Genomic DNA, 21,335 nt, shown 5'->3' with positions numbered 1-21,335 from the left:
GAGACCCCCTCACGGAAAACTGTGGCAACTGTGGTGTGCAGCTGCAGAGATGCGCGACACAGAAAAACATGTAGAAACGAGGGAAATGGATGGACGGCACATGGAAGGACAGTAACCGCTGATAATACATCATCTGAGATGCTTCGAGACACCGAGGGACACCGTGTTCGAGGCGCACTTTGGACATAAAGACGCGGAGAAGGCTCGGATCCTACATTGATCCGTATACAGGGACGGGAGGGGTCGATCATGGGGAACGAAGCGAGCCTGGAAGGAGGCGAAGGGCCGCCGTCTGGGCTTCCAGAGGGGCTGGCACCTGACGGGAAGGGGGGCTTTGTGCGGGTCCCCGAAGGGACTCCGGTCGACCTGAGTGAACTCAGCGAGGAGCAGAGGAGGCAGCTCGCCGCGGCGATGTCAAGGGCGCAAGGCAGGCAGCCCGGAGGCGCAGCAGCTGCACGAAGGCAGGGCTATTCACCAGCATTTCTTTTTTTTAAATTCTTCTTTTGATGCACCTAAGATATCCACACTAACCAGGCTGTGATACGTGAGCGAGAGAGAGAGAGACCGAGTGGATGTGTTGTGGTAGTGTGAAGCATCATTTGGAGGATGCCGTAAAGAGGCAGGGAGCTCGTTCACGCCCATTTCTGATCCTCACAACCGCGCCAAGAAATTATTATATTTATATAAGCTCAATACATGGATTATCATTAACGTCTCATACTCTGCATCACAAAAAATATGGGAGAAATAATGTATATCTTGCCCAATATAGCTCTAAAAATGGCTGGGCACGTTCGTTTGATTGTCTGCCGCTTTGAACGCTGTGCATCCGGTTTTACATGGATCCACGAACCTCCTTTTAGCTGCTCGCCACACGATGATTATCTAAGACCCAAGGTGTGAAATCAGTCTGAAATGGTGAATGGTTTTGTCCACGGTTTGTCTCTGTGTGAGATCACAGACACACCTCCAATATTTGTGCGAAATTTTCGAAATGCCTGCTGGGTAAGAAAATCTGTCGTGCCCAGTGTTTTTTTCTTCTTCTGAACGACGCTTTAACACCCAGCTAAACAAATCCGCTACCGTTATTAGCTGTGTATTCACTCTCTAATATCGCCAATCAGACCCTCCACTTACTTCCTCCTCTGGATTCCGCATTCATTGTATTTAAATCGGTTGTGTGGGAAGTGTGCTGTGTTTTGAAGGGGGAGGTATAAACGCTGCCAATGAAAACAATACACCAGTTCCATTACGCTTCAGATGTGACTGTTACTCAGATAATAGTGAAAGAGACCTCGATATCTGATAACATAGTGTGCTTTGCGGTACCGCTAATTGGCTCCAATTGGGGAGACATGATATTTATATCTGAGCTGGAAATGGGAGGGGTGTATTAATATTAATATGACTATAAATAGAACGGCAGTGTTAATGCCATCCGTCTAGGCTTCCCTCCTGCTGCTTTCTGATTTAGTTTTTTTTCGGATTTCATAGTTTTCTGTCGAGATATCGGGCCTGGCGTCTGTTCGCTGTCCATGGTGCTGAAATACACTACTGCTGTGCGTGGTGCTGAAAACCCCCGCTGAAGTGGATGGGCCAATAGCGGGCGTTGCAACGTTTTCCAGGCTCTTGCCATGCATAGTCTTGAACTACTCAGTGCTCACTATAAAACATAATCAAATGCTGTTTACAGCATTAAACTTTATTGCCACATAATGTAATTTATCTTAGAGATAATAGCAGAAGCACCAGATACTTTTTAAACAGCAGCCTATGAAACCACTAGGTCTGTATGTTAGATACACACATTGTACAATAACAAAGCATTAGTCCATTAGTCCAGTGACGCTTTTCTCGAAGGATCCCATTGACTTTCACGCTTGTGCCTAGCTGTGTGTGTAGGTTGTGTATGCTGCCTCTCAGCCTGAGCTAACAAAGATGTCTCAGCTTACCCTCATGGAGGCCAGCATTTCCCTTTCTATCTCAATGATCTACACTCCATGCCATTCAGCGGTATTCACTTTCCTGTCAGCTTTACCCCAGGGCAGCTACACACTCTGTGGTCACTGATGTTGAAAGGCCTTGAGATTAACAAAAAGCTGGCTCTATGGTCTTAACTTAGCACAATGTAGCTTCAGTAGAAGCAGATGAGTTAAAGTAGACAATATACAAGCAATAGATAAGAAAATAGCACATGAAAAAATGCAATACTGATACTATGTGAATGTATTTCAGACAGCATGAGTTATGTGTTTGTTTGAGAGTTCAATAACAGTAGAAATATTTCAGCAGAGAGAGCTATTTAGGTTGTAGTTTTCATGAGATTAATGTCAGTTGATTTCCATCAAACAAATTGCAGTGGCAAATTAAGGGAAAGAGGAAGGTAAAGGAGTGAAAGTCTATTTCATTTAAGGTTGGGTCTGTTTTTATTTTGGCACTTGTTCAGCTGTTGCTGCTGAGTTGGTATAGATTTGGCTCGTATAGTATTCTCACATTGCCAAAGTACACAAATAAGCAATAGCAATGAAAGCAGTGCTAACAAAAGCTGTCTCTCTTTTACAGAACATCAGTATCTGATACCCATCAGCGCTCCCCGCAGGCAGGGGCCTCCAGGGGCCCTACAGGTCTCAGTAAGAGTCGGACTGTAGACGCCTTCAACCAGGGCCTACCTGGCAAGCCCACACCGGGCCGCAGCCCCTCGTCCCTCAGCCTTTTTGAATCCAGATTCCGGCAGGAGCCAAAAGACCCCGAGACCAAGTCATCCGGCATGTTTGGATCCAGCTTCCTTAGCGGGGCCAACCCCCTCAGTGCGATGACCTCCTCTGTCTCCTCCTCCTTATCCTCTATGGGCGATGTCAACATCCCTAAGTTTGGACTATTTGGGGATGAGGAAGAGGGAGATGCATCTGCAACATCTGAGTCCAAGCAAGGAGGAAAGCCACCAGGCAAGGGCCCTCAGCAAGGGCCAGGTCCAAAGGGACCACAACAAGGAGGACCTCCAAAACAGGGTCAGGGCCCTCCTGGACAGGGACCAAAGCCAGGTCAAGTACCCTCTGGCCAGGGACCCAGGCAAGGTCAGGGACCACCAGGCCAGGGACCCAAATCAGGCCAGGTTCCTCCAGGTCAAGGACACCCTGGGCAAGGACCCAGTCAAGGTCAGGGCCCACCAGGTCAGGGACCCAAAGCAGGTCAGGGTCCTCTTGGCCCAGGGCCTCCTGGGCAGGCCCCCAGGCAAGGACAGGGACAACCAGGCCAAGGGCCCAAATCAGGCCAGGTTCCTCCAGGTCAAGGACCCCCTGGGCAAGGGCCCAGTCAAGGCCAAGGACCCAAAGCAGGCCAGGGTCCTCCTGGCCAAGGGCTCCCTGGGCAGGCCCCCAGGCAAGGACAGGGACCACCAGGCCAGGGACCCAAAGCAAGTCAAGGTCCTCCTGGCCAAGGACCCCCTGGGCAGGCCCCCAGGCAAGGTCAGGGTCAACCTGGCCAAGGACCCCCAGGGCAACAGGGTCCCAAATCAGGTCAAGCACCACCAGGTCCAGGCGCCAAACAGGGTGTCCCTCCCCAGCAAAAAGGCGGACCCCCTGAACAAGGACCTGGGAAGCCTGGACCCAAACAGCAAGGGCCACCAGGCCCTGGGGCACATCCAGGAGAACCAGTAAAGAACGGAGGCCCTTCTGGTCAGCAGGTGCCTGGAAAGCCCGGAGGTGGACTCTGTCAACTGTGTAAGACCACACAGCTGAACATTGGGTCCAAGGACACACCTAATTACAATAACTGCACTGAGTGTAAGAACCAGGTCTGCAGCCTCTGTGGGTTCAGCCCCCCAGACTCAGCGGTAAGTGATTTTTTCTTTTCAAAGTCATAAAACTCTTTCTCATTTCTTCTGCTGGGTATACTGACATTTATGTAATAATACACAAGAGAGTCACTGTTATTGATGGCGGGGGTATGAAAGGTCACACATCATTCAATTGTATTTGTGTGAAATATCAAAATATCAATTCAGTTTGCTCAATCTACAGTTCACTGCAAAAGTATAATACTAAAAGCTCATTAAAGCTAGTACTTCGACTAAGATGTATTTGTTCTTGCAAAAAGACATCTTAAAATTTATTTGCGATGTCGAGAGAGAGGAAATTCTCAAAAATGTAAAACTGTATGATAACTATTGGAAACAATGAAAATGATTAAAGGTTTGAAATGAATAAACAATTAGACAAATACAAAAATAAGATATTTTTTAAATACTTTTTGTTGAATCCAATAAACATTACCCTGTTAGCAGCATAGTGCTGTTCTCTGAGCCAAGCAAATGGAGTGTATCTCATAAGAGTAGCACAATTTTAAAGAACAGAGGGACCATATGGACCCGGGGAATGCTGATCTAGGTGACTCATGGTCATGGCCAAAGGAAGATACAGTGCCAGCCTGTGATAAGACTTGGTCACACATGTACGGTAAACACTGGTGGGCCATGATTACAGCACAGCAGAATGACTGGTTCTTCAGCCTCTTTTTATTCATCACTTTACATGTGAAAGTGATGGTCATTTGTTGAGCACAACAATCAGTTCAGGAATGTGATATTCGTTGAATTGGAATTTAGAATAATGTCTCTACAACTGAAATGCCATTTGCAGTTCATCATACACATTGTTCTGTTCTCGATAGTGATCAAATTGTCAACATCAGCCCTTTTATACACTGTGGTTTTCACACAGTGGAAACCGAGCTACTGTACATGTAACAAAGAGCACAGTGGTGTGTAGCCAGGGCTTTCTGGGCTGTATGGCCAAAACAGAGACAATACAATGCAATTGTGTACAATGGTCTAACATGTTCAGTACCTCTGATAAATCAAAGAAAAACATCATTAATACATGAATAGTTTCTGCCTTTCTTCTAACAGACTTTGTGTTGTTGAATTGAAAGAAACATGTGTAGAAATAACAAGTTAAAAAAATAATAATTTAATATACATGTTTTATATTACTTATGTGTATTTACTGTTAAAAGAAACAATTTGGCAAGAGAAAACAGGTTTCGACATGATTTGAAACACTAATTAGTGGACATGTCTCTGAATGTCTTTATTTTACACTAAACAAAAAGAAAATGGGTATGTTAGGGATTTAATTGGCTACGCTTGCCTGTGTTTATCCTGTAATTACACAGCCATTGATGAACAGTGTGGGAATGTGTTCCAGTCAAATCTAACCCATTTTTTGTTTTATGCATAGGGCAAAGAGTGGTTATGTCTGAACTGCCAGATGCAGCGAGCGATGGGAGGTATGGATCCCCCCGGCATGACAAAACCCAAACATGGCTCGGCCCCGCCCTCGCCCCAGAGACAGGCACCTGGCAAGCCTGGCAAGCTGCTGATAAAGCAGCAGAGTACTACCGACCAAGGGTTAACGCCGCCAACCACACCAAGGCAGAAATCTCCTGGTGCTACTTCTCCTGGACCGCTTTCCCCCGGCTCTTCGTTGGGGGGATCCCCCAAGATTGACCCTAAGACAGGCAGACCCATCCAGCCAAAGTCCAGTCCACAGCAGTCTCCAGCAAAAGCCAAACAGGAGTCCAGCTTTTTTGGGAGCTTGGGAGGTATCAGTCTGGGAGGCTTAACAGATGCCAAACCTCCTGCGTCTGCTTCACAAGCTGCCGAGTCCGTGACAGGGAAACTGTTTGGTGGGTTTGGCGGCTTGATGGAATCGTCAAAGCCTCAAGCGCAGGCGGCGCCAAAGCAGGAGGAGTCGGTGGCTGGGAAGTTGTTTGGAGGTTTTGGAGGGTTGACAGAAACAGCAAAACCTCCCGCTGCTGCTTCTCAGATGTTCAGCTTTGGATCGTCGTTCTTGAGTTCTGCCACCAATCTTGTGTCTGGAGAGGCCGAGAAGGCAGCGGTTTCTCCACCTGGGTCGCCGGCTGACTCGGAACCAGGTTCCCCTCTGGACTTTGGCGCCGGCTCACCACCCGACTCCCCATTCTCTGCTCCTGGGTCTCCTCCTGATTCGGACTGTGCTCCTGACACTCCACCTGCTAAGTCCAAGAAACCCCCCAGAACCTTTTCTGTGGAGCAGGAAGAGAAGGCGTCAGCAACCAAACCTGCACCTTCACCTGCACCTGCACCTTCACCTGCACCTGCACCTGCCTCAGAATCAAAAGAAAGCTGCCCTCTCTGTAATGTGGAGCTGAACGTTGGATCAGCAGACACGCCCAACTACAGCTTCTGCACCAAGTGCAAGAAGACAGTTTGCAATCTTTGTGGATTTAATCCTACTCCCCATTTAGGAGAGGTAAGGACTACAGTTTTCCTAAACCCCACACATTTCTTGTGCTTTCAACACACTGCTTCTACCAGTAATTTATGCAATCTGTCTTGTATAAATAGAACGCCAACATCCTCTAGATGTTTCATTGAAATAGGTCACTGTAGAGATAACATCAGCTCTGCATTTTTTCCCCACGAGCATCTTGCAATGCACTCTGAAAGGAGGATAGCGTGTTATTAGTTGTCCAAAATTCATTAGTTTTACCCCGAATAGACTGTAACAACATCTGACCACTTAATACGTGGATGTGGTCACTTATGCTGCATTTTAAAATACCACTCATTACTATCAAGCTCTCTTTAGAGGACAGGTCGGCCAGAAAGATGATTTAGGTTGTTTAAATTGACGTCAAAGAGCACTTCAAACACTTGACACTTGACTCTGAAACTGAGTACCAAGCATATGTGAGTGTGTACAGTGTATATGTTTGTGTGACCATGTCTGCATGTGTGTAGTCTTGTACGCCTGAATGCACACATTTATCTTCTATTGGCTGGTCTTTTGTTGGTAAATTGTATGCACGCTTGACTGATTTGCGTGATGCTATGTATGTTTGCTTTTGCACGTTTGTGGATATGAGATTGTGTCCATTCATTGACGACGTGGAAACCAAACACTTTTGGCCTGCTTATCTCCCGAGGTGTGGGCACTGGTTTGCTGGTGTTACCTTGGTGTTTTGTCTCATATGGATGCAACTTCACAAGATTGCATTGACTTCCTCAGAGCAGAAGGTACTCCGTGGTGTCGGATCAGTACATTATGGGAAAAGAGGCCAAAATGTGTTTTCAGTTGAGTGGTTTCTCAGCATGTAGGCAAAACATATTCACATATGCTGCACCCATTTCACACTCCACACAACCTATCTTAAATGTAAATTGACTGAAGTCAGTTACAGTACGATATTTGATTAAATCCTCTTGACATGATCATCCGAGTCAGGGCACAATCACGTGTTTGTGCACCAGCAGCTCTATCCTATCACGTGTCAACTACTTTGTTCGTTGAAGTGTGCCTTTAGTAATCTGCTGTGTAATTCTGGAGGCTACTGTAACAGAGAGTTGAACTAAGCATTGAGTGGACTTCACCATATCCATGTAGGAAATGCTGAATTCTAATGGGAAATCAACTTTGATTTGTAAAATAAAAGATAATGTAAACTTAATGATAATGGTTGATTTCTAAGAAAAATAAGTAATTATTTCAATATGACCGCAACACATTTTGTAAGTCAGTATAGTGCAGAAGGAAAGAAGGAATCATTCAATATTTTAAGGAATATGTTTATTCCTTTCCTCACAGAGAGACAGATGAGAAGACCGATATCGATCTCTTAATGCCCGTCAAACAAAAGGTTACAACCAGTAGCTTCCTAGTTTAGCTTAGCTTTAAGACTGGAAAGAGGGTATTTTATTGTCTTAGAGCACTTTCTGAAATATCGCACATGACGAATTGTGTTTTTTACACCTATGTTTTTGTACAAACATAGAGTGTGTTATTTAGTGTGATTTCTAGGTGCTGGTGGACTATATTTGGACTGAGCCAGGCTAACTGTTTCCAACTGTTTCCAGTTTTAGTGCTAGGCTAAGCGGCTGTTGAAGCTTAACATTTACCATACTGTTTGACATGCCAAGACACTAGACTGCGAATTAAAAAGCTAAAATGACCTATGTCTCTATTGTAGTTGTGTTATGACAAAACACATAAAATGTACACACTTCAGATTGGAGAGTATTTATTCTATCATTACTATAAAATACAGCAATGAGTGTTCTACATATTCATAAATTGTCCTCTGACCGCTCCTTTAGCATCTTTTCAAAACAAGATGGCCGCCATTTGTTTACAGTCATGACAGCACTATTAAAGCCTCAAGTTGTTTTTTTTTTGTTGAGGTTTTTAGATTCATGTCCTTTTCTTCAGCTTTTAATTGCACATGCTTGCTGGGATAATGAGGACATGAAGTGCACAATTTACTTAATTGAGGCCAAGCATGAGGAAAAAAGTAATTATGCAGGAGAGATGGGCATCCAAGCCACTTTATGCTCTAATTGGACATAGATCCTTCAACACCATCTTGTCTGAAAGTCAGAACGTCAACTCAGTTTGGTTTCTGTGAATGATCTTGCTACAAATTGGAACAAGAAGGATGAATCATTTTGGACTAGGTGTAATTCAGGAATGACTAATATTAATAAAAGATTAGTTGAACTAGAATAGAACAAGTTACACAATAAAGCAGTGCCTTCCGGAGAATATCTGTGGGAGACATACACACATACAAACCACCTTGGTTGAGTCATACCCCTCATGTACTGTGCCTCGCTTCTGTGTCATTCGCTGTCATAACGTCGGCTGTCAGTAGGGGTTCACTTGCTGACGCATGTGAGTGGGTCAGAGTGTGTGTGTGTGTGTGTGTGTGTGGGTGTGGGTGTGGGTGTGGGTGTGGGCACAAAGCAGTATGTTTAATTTGCAAGACGGTTGCACTTGCAAGTGGGGCATGACTGAGACTGGGCAGGCTGGTGTGAGATTGCATCAACTAGGTGTGGTGATTGTGTGAATCACTACAATATGTATGTGAACGTGTGATAATAATGTTTTTCAGGATCTATTTATCTAAAGTTCCATATGTCTTCCATTTAAAATACTACAGGTAAGGCATGGGACAACATGTGTGCGTGTCGACGCAATCTCTGTTTCTCAAAAGGATTTAAAGGGCAACAGGAAGCCTGTCATCTCTATCGAGGCTTGATCCTTATCTCAAGTGTCTGTGCGTAATCCTCATCATTATGAGGCGTGAAAATAGGCATCCCGGAAGGAAAAGCACTCACCTTCATGGGTGCTGTCTTCCTTTTTTGTCTTCCATCCTTCTTCTTTCATGTCTTCTTTGTCTGTACCCTTTAATCATTATAAAGTCTAAAGGAGACACACTTAATACCAGTGGTTTTTTGGTGCTTATCCTCCTCTTAAGCACAGTGTTTTCTCTGTGTCAGACTCTCCCTCAGTGGTGCTATCCCTATGTCTGTCTCACTGTCGCTCCCTTTGATGTAGGGAAAGTCTGTACTGTAGATGTGAGTGTCTAGTGCTGCTCAGCGATGTAGTTGAGGCTCCATGTCATGTTGCCCTTATCAGTAATGAATGTGCTCGTCGGAGAAGCCTTACGTAAAATGGGAGAGGCAGCCCTTTGATAACGAGCACAAACTAAAGAATCGTCTATCATCTTCACCAAGGAGAGCCAACAAAATCTCACCTTTCTTACCACTACTTCACACTATTTGGTGAGAAATATTGAGAGCATTCTGAAGTTTGATGAAAATGTTTGGTTCCACCAGCTTAAGATACAGTTATCGATACAGTGAGCTATTTAAGGGTGAATACGCCTGTGACCAGTTTATGCTGTAATTAAATAAATACATATCAACCTTAAGAAATGTGTATTTTCTATAAATATCATTTATAATGATATAGTTTACTCATCTTTATGGTTACTACTACATTCCAAGTATATAGTGGAACAAGTATTTTACTCACCAGAAGATTGCTTTAATATATTAAATTGGCTCGCTTGCTTTAATTATTAAGCACTAACAGACTGGGAGGAAAAGCAGGATCCTAGTTGTTAAACGTTGTAAAGGAATAATAAGATTTTCTCTGTCAGGTTAGAAGACTAACATCCCACTCATCTCAAGGACTTGTTTAACCTCATAGACAGAAAACAGAGGACATTTTGACCCCATACAAAGTGGAGAAAGGGTGCCAAAAGCTGTTTTATTCAAAGAAGTGTTTGACATTTTGTAAATTATTCCTATTTTCTTTCTCGGCAAGAGTTAATTAAAAAGATTGATACCACTTTCATGCCTGCATTCAGTAAATTTGAAGATTTGACTCTCTGGTTAGCTTAGCTGATTTTAGCATAAATACTGAAAACAAGGGGCTACTGCCAGCCTGGTTCGGTCCAAATGTAATGGAATCCACCAGCACCTCTGAAGCTGAACGATACTTACACAATGTGTTCAATTAAGACAGCTTCAGGTGTAATAAATGTATTTTTTTCCAACGTGATGGTCGAAGGCAAGCATTTTTCCTTGAATTGCCAAATACCGAAACCCAAAAGCTAACCTTTTATTTTAGAACTTGTTTCTGACTAACGTTGGAATCATGCATAGGTGAAGTGTTGGAGTAACACAAAGGCTACAGTAAAGGTTAGGTCTGTTCAACGTGTGCATGCATGTTTTGTTGGTCGGCTCATGTCTTGCACATCCTCACGTCTGTGGCTTGATGTCCTAACACCCACTCACTACGTGGTGTTTCCTGTGTCTTCCTCCCTCATTGTTATTCTGTGGCGGTGCCCACAGAATAACAAAACCCTCCCATAGTCTGAACCCTCTTGAGTCTGCACTGGCAGATAAGGCATGCTCTACGGTCATACATACAGTGCTCATATGCATATTTAGAGTACACTAGCAGCCGTTGACTGTCATACACACATACAGTCAGAGCCCTCTCAAAACCTCTCCTCTTTACATCATCGATAACATCTCGCATATACTGGACAATCCATTTGGTTACTGTCGTAGGATATTACTTACTGTGTGTAAATACATGTTAGTCATATGGCCCATACAGTCCAGTTGCCTCACAGCTCTGCCATCACATGCCCAGGAGGCTGGAGTGACTGGAAATAGTCACAGTCACTAAAAAGGCCAGAGAGGGGGGAACACAAGAGACTGCAGGGCATCTCTCCCTCTCTCCCTCTCTCCCTCTCTCCCTCTCTCCCTCTCTGTTTCTCTCCTTCTCTTGAGGCTCCTTTGTGCGTTCCCTCTTTAATATTTCCTCCTTTTAAAAGGGTCTTTCTGTTGCACCAGGCAACAGAGTCCCCGACATGGCAACCTCAGAAGGCTCGAAACGGATGCTATTTTTAGACACTAAGGTGTTTGTTGTGTGTGTCTGTGTAATACTGTGGGCTGTCTGAAGTAATGTTATAAATTTCACAGTGTGAATGCTGGTACATGAAACATATACTGTACATTTTATAACAGAGTGATTGCATACACAAGGTAATTAAGTACTGTCCTGTTTTCTCTATTTACCAGGTCCAGGACCTTGTTGAAGCTGTGACAAGTGGTTTAACATTGTTTTAGAAATTGCTCCAATTTAACTGAACTGTCCTCAGGCACTGCAGACGGTTCCTTGTCTTCTTTTTTTACACAGCTCACCCTCTAGCTCCACTCCAGAATGACTTCCAATTATCTCCGTTCTAATGTACTGGTGCTTGCATGCTTAGCAACGACATTTAGCCACGGAGCCGTCAGTGCCAAGAGGGAAGGGTGGGGGGAGGGTGGGGGGAGCCAAGACATCATGTGTGCCAGCACTGAGCCCTGTTGAGACAGAGAGGCAAGGACAGCCAGGCAGAGACACAAAGACACTTGAAAACACACACATTCTGGCATCGGCCTCATCTCGTTAGCACAGGCTGTTGTATTTACATCCTGACTCTTGAAAACAGGCTTTACTAGAGTGACAGGAGAGTTTGTTATTTGAGTTGAAAAGGCAAGTGGGCTTTGTGGATGCAGAGTCTGACTCTGACTTTCTGCCTATAAATTGATATTCAATAGGTGTGGCCGACAGCAGAGCCTGGATTACGAAATGGCTTCGTCTCCAAAAATAATTTCCGTGCATTCAAAAACCTGAGAGGAAAATGGATTAGCTTTTTTTTCACGCTTAAACTAGGGCCTTTCATCCTTATTGGATAGAAAATAGTAAAGGATGTGCGGCTGGAAGGCCCTTGTTGGATTGACAGATTGAGACAAATGGACAAGATCCTGACCTAGTCACAAATTGACCTTTTTTTTAAATTAATTTACAAATGAATAGTGAGATGTAGAATGACCAACAAACTCACAAATGACATGTGAATGTAGAGTGGAGGAAGGGCACGTCCAAAACCGAGGACAGAAGAGACAAAATAGAACACTGTGACGCAAAGAGGGGTCCAACAGGGAGTCGAAAGGGTGGGGGGTGTCACAAAGGATATGGGTGCCGGCCAATGCCGCCCCAAGCACGCAGTCTGTGACAACCTGTCTATTTTGTCGCAGCACTCGTGACTTGTCCCTGTGAGTCACATGAGCAGCACCTTTCGGCAGAAATAATGTCGGGCTATAGTATCTGGTAAAGCAGATAGTTAAACTTGGCTAATTGACCAGTTCAGCTTAAAGCATTCATTAAATTAGTGGTATTTCTGACTAGTAATATTATCATCTAGAGTTTATTTAATAATAATAAATACATGAATAAAGGTCATCTAGAGTTTATTTAATAATAATAAATACATGAATAAAGGTGCCCAAAGCGTGACATATATGTAGAGACTAAAAGTTGAAGCAAAAAGTTTTTTTTTCAACTAAAGATACTTCATCGACAGAGAAAAGAAAAGCATCCTAAAATCCTTGCATGTCTCAGACAAAATTTATCTTCTTCCATTTCCGATGAGAATCTGACACATGCAGACAGATTATGAGTTGTAGATAAATGAACACAGATGCAGACAGAACATGCCCTTAATCCCTGTGCTCAGAATAAATATAAGCAATGTCTCTCACCTCTTGCTTTGTGTCAGATCCATTTATTTATTGATCCAAAATATAGACTTATACACACAATCACACACTTTGTCTGCCGTTTTCACTCACCTGGCATTGAGGCATCAATCCACAATGCAGCGACGTAGCCTGACACACCTGTCAGAGCTGAGAGAACATTCAGGCTTTTGTTCGTCATCCATCAGCTTTGAGTCTCGTGAAATATTTTGATGATGGACTTTTATCAAACCATCACTTACCCAAAGAATGTTTGCTCAGATGACTTGCTGTGTGTGGCGTCCGGCAGCACTTTTGATTTTTTCAACTTCCTCGCTCAGATTTGCTGCTTAATTTTGGAAACCCGGTTCTTCAGCCTTAAAGCTATCGCCACTCACATAACATTTAGTTTCATAAATTAAACAAGAGTTACGAGAACACGTGAGCATGGACCACTGTCAGAGGGTGCTTACAGCACATTGGACCCGAGATGGGAACATCTATAATAAGGGGACATTTATTAGGACAGAGATCTTTTTTGGCTTGGAAAGGAGCTGATGCTGTAATGTTCTGATTGTGTTGTGAATTATAATTAAGTTGGCAGCTCAGCAACAATCATCCATGAGAAAAGGGCAACGACTTCCAGTATTAACTTTTAGCGAGAGCTCAAGCACTGAAATGTGAGTTGAGCTGCAGAGATGACTCTAGTTTTTCAACAGTGTTTTGTGTTTTATTTGCTCTGGCAGATGTGTTCAGTCCTCCTTCCCTTTTGACAGATATCACACAACTTGAGATGTGCCGGACAAATTACAACCGTTTATCTTATGCGAGGCACGTTTGAGACAAATATCATAAAGAGGTCTGCCGCTGAGACCGTTTAAAAAAGAATCAAGATGACTACAGCTGATGTGGAACTTTCTGTTGAAGCTGTTACCGGTCAGTATTGAACAAACCGTGAATGAATTAGTCTGGTGATATCAGGCTAGTACATCCCAATGCATGTTGGAATATGGATTGGAAACATCTGTGTTCCGCAGAAAGGAATAGTCTGTTTTTTGGGGAAGTATGAAGAAAAATGTTATAATAAAAATATGGTCAACAAATAACAGTACAGAATCATGAAAGAAACCCTCACTGATACTAAACAATGAAAGCTAGATGACCAGAAGTCAACATAGATGACGTCGTGCCACCGTATACATATGTAAGTTACGTCAGCTAAATGTTCTGTACGTTAACATTTTAAGGTCTATGTTTGGCAGTCATCAAGAACTAAAGCTTGTCCTGATTTTCCGGATATCAATTAACAGATTTACGCAGAGATAATGTTAAGCTTGTTGGCGGTAGCTGCTGTTCTACCGCTTCACCCTTTGCCTCACTCCACCGTGCTCCTTTTCTCAAACTGTCCTTTGTTTAATCCTATTTGCTTCTCCATGCTTCCCTTTTGTTCTTTATCTTGCTTCTCTCTCCTCCTGTTCTTATTTTGCCTCTCACACACCATTATCACTCTTTTTTTCTGCATGTCCTCGCATTTCTTCTGCTGCTCTCCTCCATCCTCTCATCTGCCTTAAGCCATCTGTACCATCGTCCCCTAGATCCTCTATTTCTCCCACTGTCGGTGCCAAGTTCCGTCTAAATTTAGTCGGGGCCCCTACGCTTAATAAAAGAGCTGCATCGACCTTCACAACACTCCAATTCCTAGTGGAAAACAATAACCGAACACGGGCAATGGCGACAACCTATCTTGTCTCGATATGTGGTTGCCGTCTGCTATTCTCATTTAGTCTCCCTTGCATGTCCTTGGAGGTAGTTTAAGATGGATCCAAAGTTGGAGATGAAAGAGAGACGCAAACACTCATACTGAATATCTTCTTATTCATTCATGTATAAGCTTGCATGTTGCTTGAGAAACGTCATGTGGGAAGAGAGGGAGCAAGTTGTCATTTCCTTGAGAGATATTTCAAGCCTTTCATCTGGGTATATGTATGACATCAACACCTTCACAAACTGTCTGTGGGTGTTGGTGGGTGTCAACTGTTTTGGTATCCATTCGCATGTGATGCTAGAAAACGTCCTTGGAAGACGGTGATGTGAGCGAATGACTCCCCGGCTTTTATGATTCATCCACACTGCTGTTTGCAGAACTCATCACGGCAGACAGACAGGAACGCACACAGGCTTGTCACATTTTATTTAAAAGCTTGCAGCAGAAAAGATTGTTGTATAAAAATAGACATGTCTCGTTAGTGTTAATTACAAGGCGAGGCTGCAAGAGAAGTGCACCATCCCCGCTAATATACACCCTGTGGATCCCCTAAATAAATAACATTTCCGATGGGTATGGTGAACGGGTGAAAATCTTCTTTGGTGATGAAATTAGTTTTTTATGAAGACATTTCTAACTAGGGCTGTAATTAATGATTTTTTTCATTATCATTCTGCTCACACATTTTAGCCAATCGAGCAGCGTGGCTTATCAGAGGGAAATGTTTTTGTCAGTAGGTTGATTCATCTACCCCTTTTGTCCAGAAGAAAATGTATAATTCAAAGTATTTGATGGACTACCATGTATTGTTTCAACAACAATGTATCCAAATAACCAGCATCAAAAGTTAAGATATATATTTTAATGGCCCTTACATGGTCATTGGGGAATTCCTTTCCTGTGGACACTGTTTGCCACATTGCTATCAGATCCAACAATCGCTTCCTTTTTGTGTGTGGATAAACTGCAATGAAATTTAATACAGGAATTCATATCCCCTGAGGAGGAATTATAATAACTTTGGTGATCCCCTTACTTTTTATCAAGCACCATCATCAAGTGAAGTTTCTGTTTTCCCAATACACTGTTTTAAAAATACCTGCAGAACCAATTCAATTCAAGTTTATTTGCTGAAGAGGGACAATGTACATTAATGAACACTTAAAATTAAAATGTAAATGTACCCAATTCCAGCCGCGATGTTGATTTATATATATATATATATATATATATATATATATATATATATATATATATATATATATATATATATATATATATATATATATATATATATACAGACAATAATGACAATCCACCCAGCAGAACTTTGTGTGCTAATGAGCAAATGTAGACATATTAACACGCTGAACGAAATGGGTAAACCTGATAAATATTGCCTTCTATACGCATGCTAGCATTGCTATTTTGAGCATCTTAGCATTAGGCTCAAAGCACCACTGTGCCCAAGTACAGCCTCACAGATTTATTGCGCTGGAGCATGGCTGTAGACAAAGATATTACATTTACAATGATAATAACAGCAAATATTCCCATTTTATAAGCTGGAAAACACAAATATTTATCATTTTCACTTATTAAATCAATTCAATAATGTATTGATTATCAATCTTTACATTAAATGAAAAGTGTTTCTATGTATTATTAGGTACAAAAGGATCCAAGCTACCTGAGAAGCTAACCACTGTGTACAAACCTGTAACAGACAGGTTATTCCAAATTACTTAAAAAAGGGGTGATTCAGCACTGCACAGCAGCCAAAGGACTGACCAAGTGTTTCTTAAGGAGGAGTAAAAGCTTTAAGTGTGCCTGTTGAGATGTGTTGATAAAAGTTGGTGATGACAAGCTCTGAAGTGGCTGCGGCTGACCGACTGTTTTTTTTTTTTTTTTGCGTTTCATATCTGGCGGCAATCTCTCCGGCTCTCAGTGTCTGGTCTCTCTGGTTTAACTGATAGAGCCATCAAGCTGGAGAAACTCCCATCTCAAGTCTTCCCAGCAAGGACGGATGTTGATAGCGCGTGCTTGTTCACGCACTTGCATCTGTGCTGTGTCCATCATAATGTTTGAGGACTGACTGGATTTCCGTCAAATTGGGAATGTAACTCACAAACGTCAGCAAACTTTAACACGCCACTGAGATCAGTATGCAGGTGTCTCATTCTCTCTTGAGTTTAAGCTTTCTGTTGTTTAAGCATAGTCTGAAACAGGGCGGCTCATGCCTTATTAACCTGACTTTGCTGCTGCGACATTCCCTTAGTCGTCTTCTTCCATCCTCTTTCTGTCTGTTTCTTTCTATGCCTAGAGAGAGTTGGCTTGTCTGCTGCATGGCTTACCATGCAGGCTGCGATCTTTTCTGAGGCCCGAATTTAGCATAAACCCTGCTGTTAAACCAGGCAAACGCATTTATAAGAGAAGGGGGTCACGGAGGAACGTTAAATGCACTTGGCAACATGTAAAATAAGGTGTTTACGTCAGTGTTGGGGTTGAAAACATGCTGACTATTACCTCTAGATTCACTGTATGTATGTGTATAAGGCAGATTACTGTTTCCGTGTGTGGTTCCCATGATACATGCTCTGGTCTGGTGTCCTCACACACACACACACACACACATATATATATATATATATATATATATATATATATATATATATATATATATATATATATATATATATATATATATATGTGTGTGTGTGTGTGTATATATATATATATATATATATATATATATATATATATATATATATATATATATATATATATATATGTGTGTGTGTGTGTGTGTGTATATGTGTGTATATGTGTTTGCGTGTGTGTGTGTGCACTTTCCTCAAATCCAAGCATTTTCATTGTTAATCAACACTTTTATAACCACTTTAAGCAAAGCCAGTACTAGATATTGAACTCCAATAATACCTGCACTCTTAAATTATAACCCTCAGAAAGGCTTTTGGTGTAGCTAGGTTCCTCTAGAGCCTGGTGCTTAAGTGAGTCCCTGGGAATAAACAATAATAATAACCTCACCACGACAGGACAGATTTAGTAGAGCTGTGAGATGACAGATAAGAGCAGCTGTGCCAGCCAGGTATTTGTTTCTTGTTCCAATGCTGTTTGAGTGAGGACTAGATCCCAAGTGATTTTAAGGAGGATTATGGTACTTAAAGAATAAACAGCAGTGGGCAATTGTTTTAATTGGCCTGTGATGTGTGTCAGTGTTTGATTTGAGTGGTAATGGGAACTAAATATGTTCAGGGTGCACAGACTTTTTTGGGAAGCATATTTTCAGTCTAATTGAACTATCTAGTTAAGGTCAAAACCTGGTTAAAGATATGTGCACATTCTACTCTCATGTTTAAATCATGCTTACACATATGCACACCAAGTATACAATTATAAAAAGACAAACTACACATTCCAAGACTCTGTTAAGTCTGCACAGGTCACTCAACCCTTTCTGACATGCCTTGGTAAACCCCTGCCCCATTACCATGCATTATGCATAGGCTTGCCTCTTAAATCCCGTAAATGTAAAAGCTTCCCTTGAAATAGAAGATGTTACACTGGTGCCTAGTCACAGTGACGTTTTAACTACGTAGGTACATTTAGTTCACGTAATTGCGATAGAATTGAGATCAGATATTTCCAACAATGACTTCTTGGAGGGGAGGGGGGGATTTTTTCATCGGTGTTGTAATTTTGTCCAATTAAAAACACAATATAACCATGGCAGTATTTTTTTCTAATTTAGTTGTAGAAATACAAATATTGCAGCAAACAACAATTAATAAAAATTATTTTCTTTGTCTTACAGAAAGAATGGCTTTGTCTCAGCTGTCAGACCCAAAGAGCCATGTCGGACCAGCTGGGAGAAATGCCACCTCCAGCCATGGTTTCCCCACAGACGCAACCACCTTCTCCTGCTCCCTCTTCCACCCCTGTCCCTGCTGCTGTAGATAGCAAACCTGTAGTAGAGCCATCAGACCTAACCCCACCAGCTCCTGATACCAAGGTAGTACCCGAAACCCCTCCCACACTTCATGCATTCACTTTACCTCATCACGATGCTCCTCTTTCCAATAGTGCCCCTCCTCTTGATAGCACCCATCAGGAAACACCACAGTCAAAAGAACAAAAAGAACCAATAGCAGCTGAACCAGCGTTTGAGCATATAATTCAACCAGAACAACAAGCTTCAATTTCAGACAGTGTAGCTCAAGGTATCCCTCCAATCCCGGCAGTCAAGCAACAACAGAACAGGTCTGAGGAAAGAGTAGAGGACCCTCACCCTGAGACAGGGCCATCTGCTGCTGATCAACAAAGTGCAGTCACTGTCAGTGAAATACCATCAGTTAAGCAACAACAGAGTAGCTCTGAGAAAGCATCAGAGGGTCATCCTCACTCTGATACAGAGCCACCTAATGTTGAGCAACAAGCACAGAGTGCACCTGTCAGTGAAATCCCAGCAGTTGAGCCACAACAAAGTAGCTCTGAGAATGTGACAGAGGACTTTTCTACCCCTGTGGAAAGTGAGACACAAAATATATTGACTTATTCAGGTTTAGACAAGACGGTCCCTGCTGAGGTAGAAACAGAGCCAAATCCCAATATTACTCAGAGTGAGGCTGCTGCTCCCCTGACAGTTAATCAGAAAGTAGAGTCCACACCAGAACATCTTCTGGAAGCAACAACTAATGCAGTTGAGCCACAACCTCCCTCAATCCAAACAACAATCTCACAGGAAGTCCTTGTTCAGCTTGATCCAAAACTAGATTGTTTAGCTACGGATGTACAAGATGAGACAATAACAGAGGTAGAACTTGCTCAGCCAGGTGAGAAACACCAAATAGATGAAGCCACTCCAGCAAGTCAAATTCCATCAAATAGAGTGGACACAGCTTTCAATGTGGCGCAAACAGAAGTGACTGCAACACTTGCGGTTGACAGTGTAGCACTTCATGTCAAGAATGAAATTACTGAAGACATAAAATTAGAACCAGAACCTATGATAGATAACCCAGTATGCAGTGAAGGCGTTCCTTCCTCTGCAGTTGAGGTTGCAGAAAATGTAGCTCCTGTTGACAATGTTGCAGTCCCCAAACCTGATCAAAGCCAGCAAGAATTAAACCCAGAGGCAGCAACATGTATTGAATCTGAGAGTTCTTCAGTTGTGTTAGACAACAAATATCCGGTTTTAGCTTCAGAGGAGGAAAGCCAGGTAAATAAAGTGGAAAACAAACCAATAGATAAAGAGGAGGAACCTACTTCACTTCACCCAGAAGAAATGTCACCTTGTGTGGCTCCAATTGAAGGAGAAACCAAAGTTCTGGAAGAAGCAATAGAGAAGAAAACCGAAGAAAATAATGTTTTTGAAAAAGTAATGCTTGAAGGGGAAACAGCTAAGCAGAAAATAACTGATGGGAAAACAACAGTCAAGATGGAAACAGTAAAGGACACTTCTGAAGAAACAATGATTGACGAGAAAGCTGGTGAAAAAGAAACCATTAAAGAGAGAACTGTTGAGCAGGCAGGAATTGAGAATAAATCATCCAATGGCAAAGCCTTTGAAGAAGAGGGGTTTCAGAATAATGCAGCCGTGGAGAAGGCAATTGAGGCTAGAGCTGACGAAGGGATACCTTTGGAAGAAGAGGCCATTGAACAGAACATTATTGAGAAGGCAAATTACCAGACACCTCAAAAGGAGAAGATTGATAATGCTGAATCAAGTCCAGCCCCCTCCTTTACTGAAACAGAGACTGTTTGTCCCATAATAGAGAAGAAAGAACCCGAAACAGCAACAGAGCCACCACATACTGTCGCTGTAGAGATCCCCATAGAGATAACAATACATAAAGAGAAAAAAACAGGACCAAAGTATGATCCATCATCTGCTGAGAATAGCTTTGTTGCGACAGTTTTACTGCCAGAGAAGTCAGAAGAGAAAGAAACGTTGATGGTCGGAGCAGCGAGTGTAGCACAGATTGAGGAAAAACAGACACCCATAGATACAATATTAAAAGCATGTGATAAATCTGCAAATGCAGTGGTTCCATCTCCTGATTCTCAAGATCAAGAAAAGATAAATGTCAAGGAATCAATGCAAAGTGTAGATATGGTGTCATCCTCAGCTGTCTTTAATACGATGCAAGTCAAAGATGAAGCTTGTGAGAAGAAACTCATTCAGGAAGAGACAGAAGCTTCTTCACAAAATACAAACTATTGTATCTCTGAAAATCAACAAGAGGGAGAGAGAGAAACATTAGCTCAGATGGACCATGATGAGAGACCATTAGAGAAAGTTACAGAACAAAAGTTGTCAATCAAAGATAAGGAAGAAAACGTTGACAAAAAAGTGGTTGAGTCACAACCTGTTGCTGCCGACATACAGGAAGTTACTTCAGTATCAGAGACAAGCATATTATGTGACAAAGATGACAATGCAGAGTGTGATGTAGGAAAGGACACAATATCAAAGAAGGATGAAGTATCAGAGACAGCTTTTGAAAATGGAGATGCATCTGAATCAGTAGCTTCAGTCCTTGAAGCAAGACCTGCAATCCCGTTGTCTGTAGTTAGTGAGCAGGTCAAAGGCCTAAAGGAGAAGAACGCTAACGTGGAGGAGAAAAAGGAGGTTGTAGCTCAACCTCTTGG

General features: G+C 42.5%; 1 protein-coding gene across 5 annotated transcripts in view; it reads left to right on the top strand.

Moving 5' to 3' along the window:
• The window catches only part of pcloa (piccolo presynaptic cytomatrix protein a), a 52,073-nt gene continuing 30,738 nt past the window's right edge, over nucleotides 1-21,335 (top strand). For all 5 annotated transcript variants that reach the window (XM_068586695.1, XM_068586693.1, XM_068586696.1 and 2 more), the window contains exons 1-4: nucleotides 1-461; nucleotides 2,563-3,832; nucleotides 5,238-6,290; nucleotides 18,499-18,696. In XM_068586695.1, coding sequence (XP_068442796.1) covers nucleotides 250-461; nucleotides 2,563-3,832; nucleotides 5,238-6,290; nucleotides 18,499-18,696 — 2,733 coding nt within the window. In that variant the 5' untranslated portion in view covers nucleotides 1-249. The remainder of the gene's footprint in view (nucleotides 462-2,562; nucleotides 3,833-5,237; nucleotides 6,291-18,498; nucleotides 18,697-21,335) is intronic.

This window comes from Clinocottus analis, unplaced genomic scaffold, assembly GCF_023055335.1.
Source record: "Clinocottus analis isolate CAN_PGR_092001 unplaced genomic scaffold, fCliAna1.0.p SCAF_20, whole genome shotgun sequence".
Lineage (NCBI taxonomy): Eukaryota > Metazoa > Chordata > Actinopteri > Perciformes > Cottidae > Clinocottus > Clinocottus analis.
Note: the sequence above shows the minus strand (reverse complement) of the source record. Positions and strands in the feature narration are given on the sequence as shown.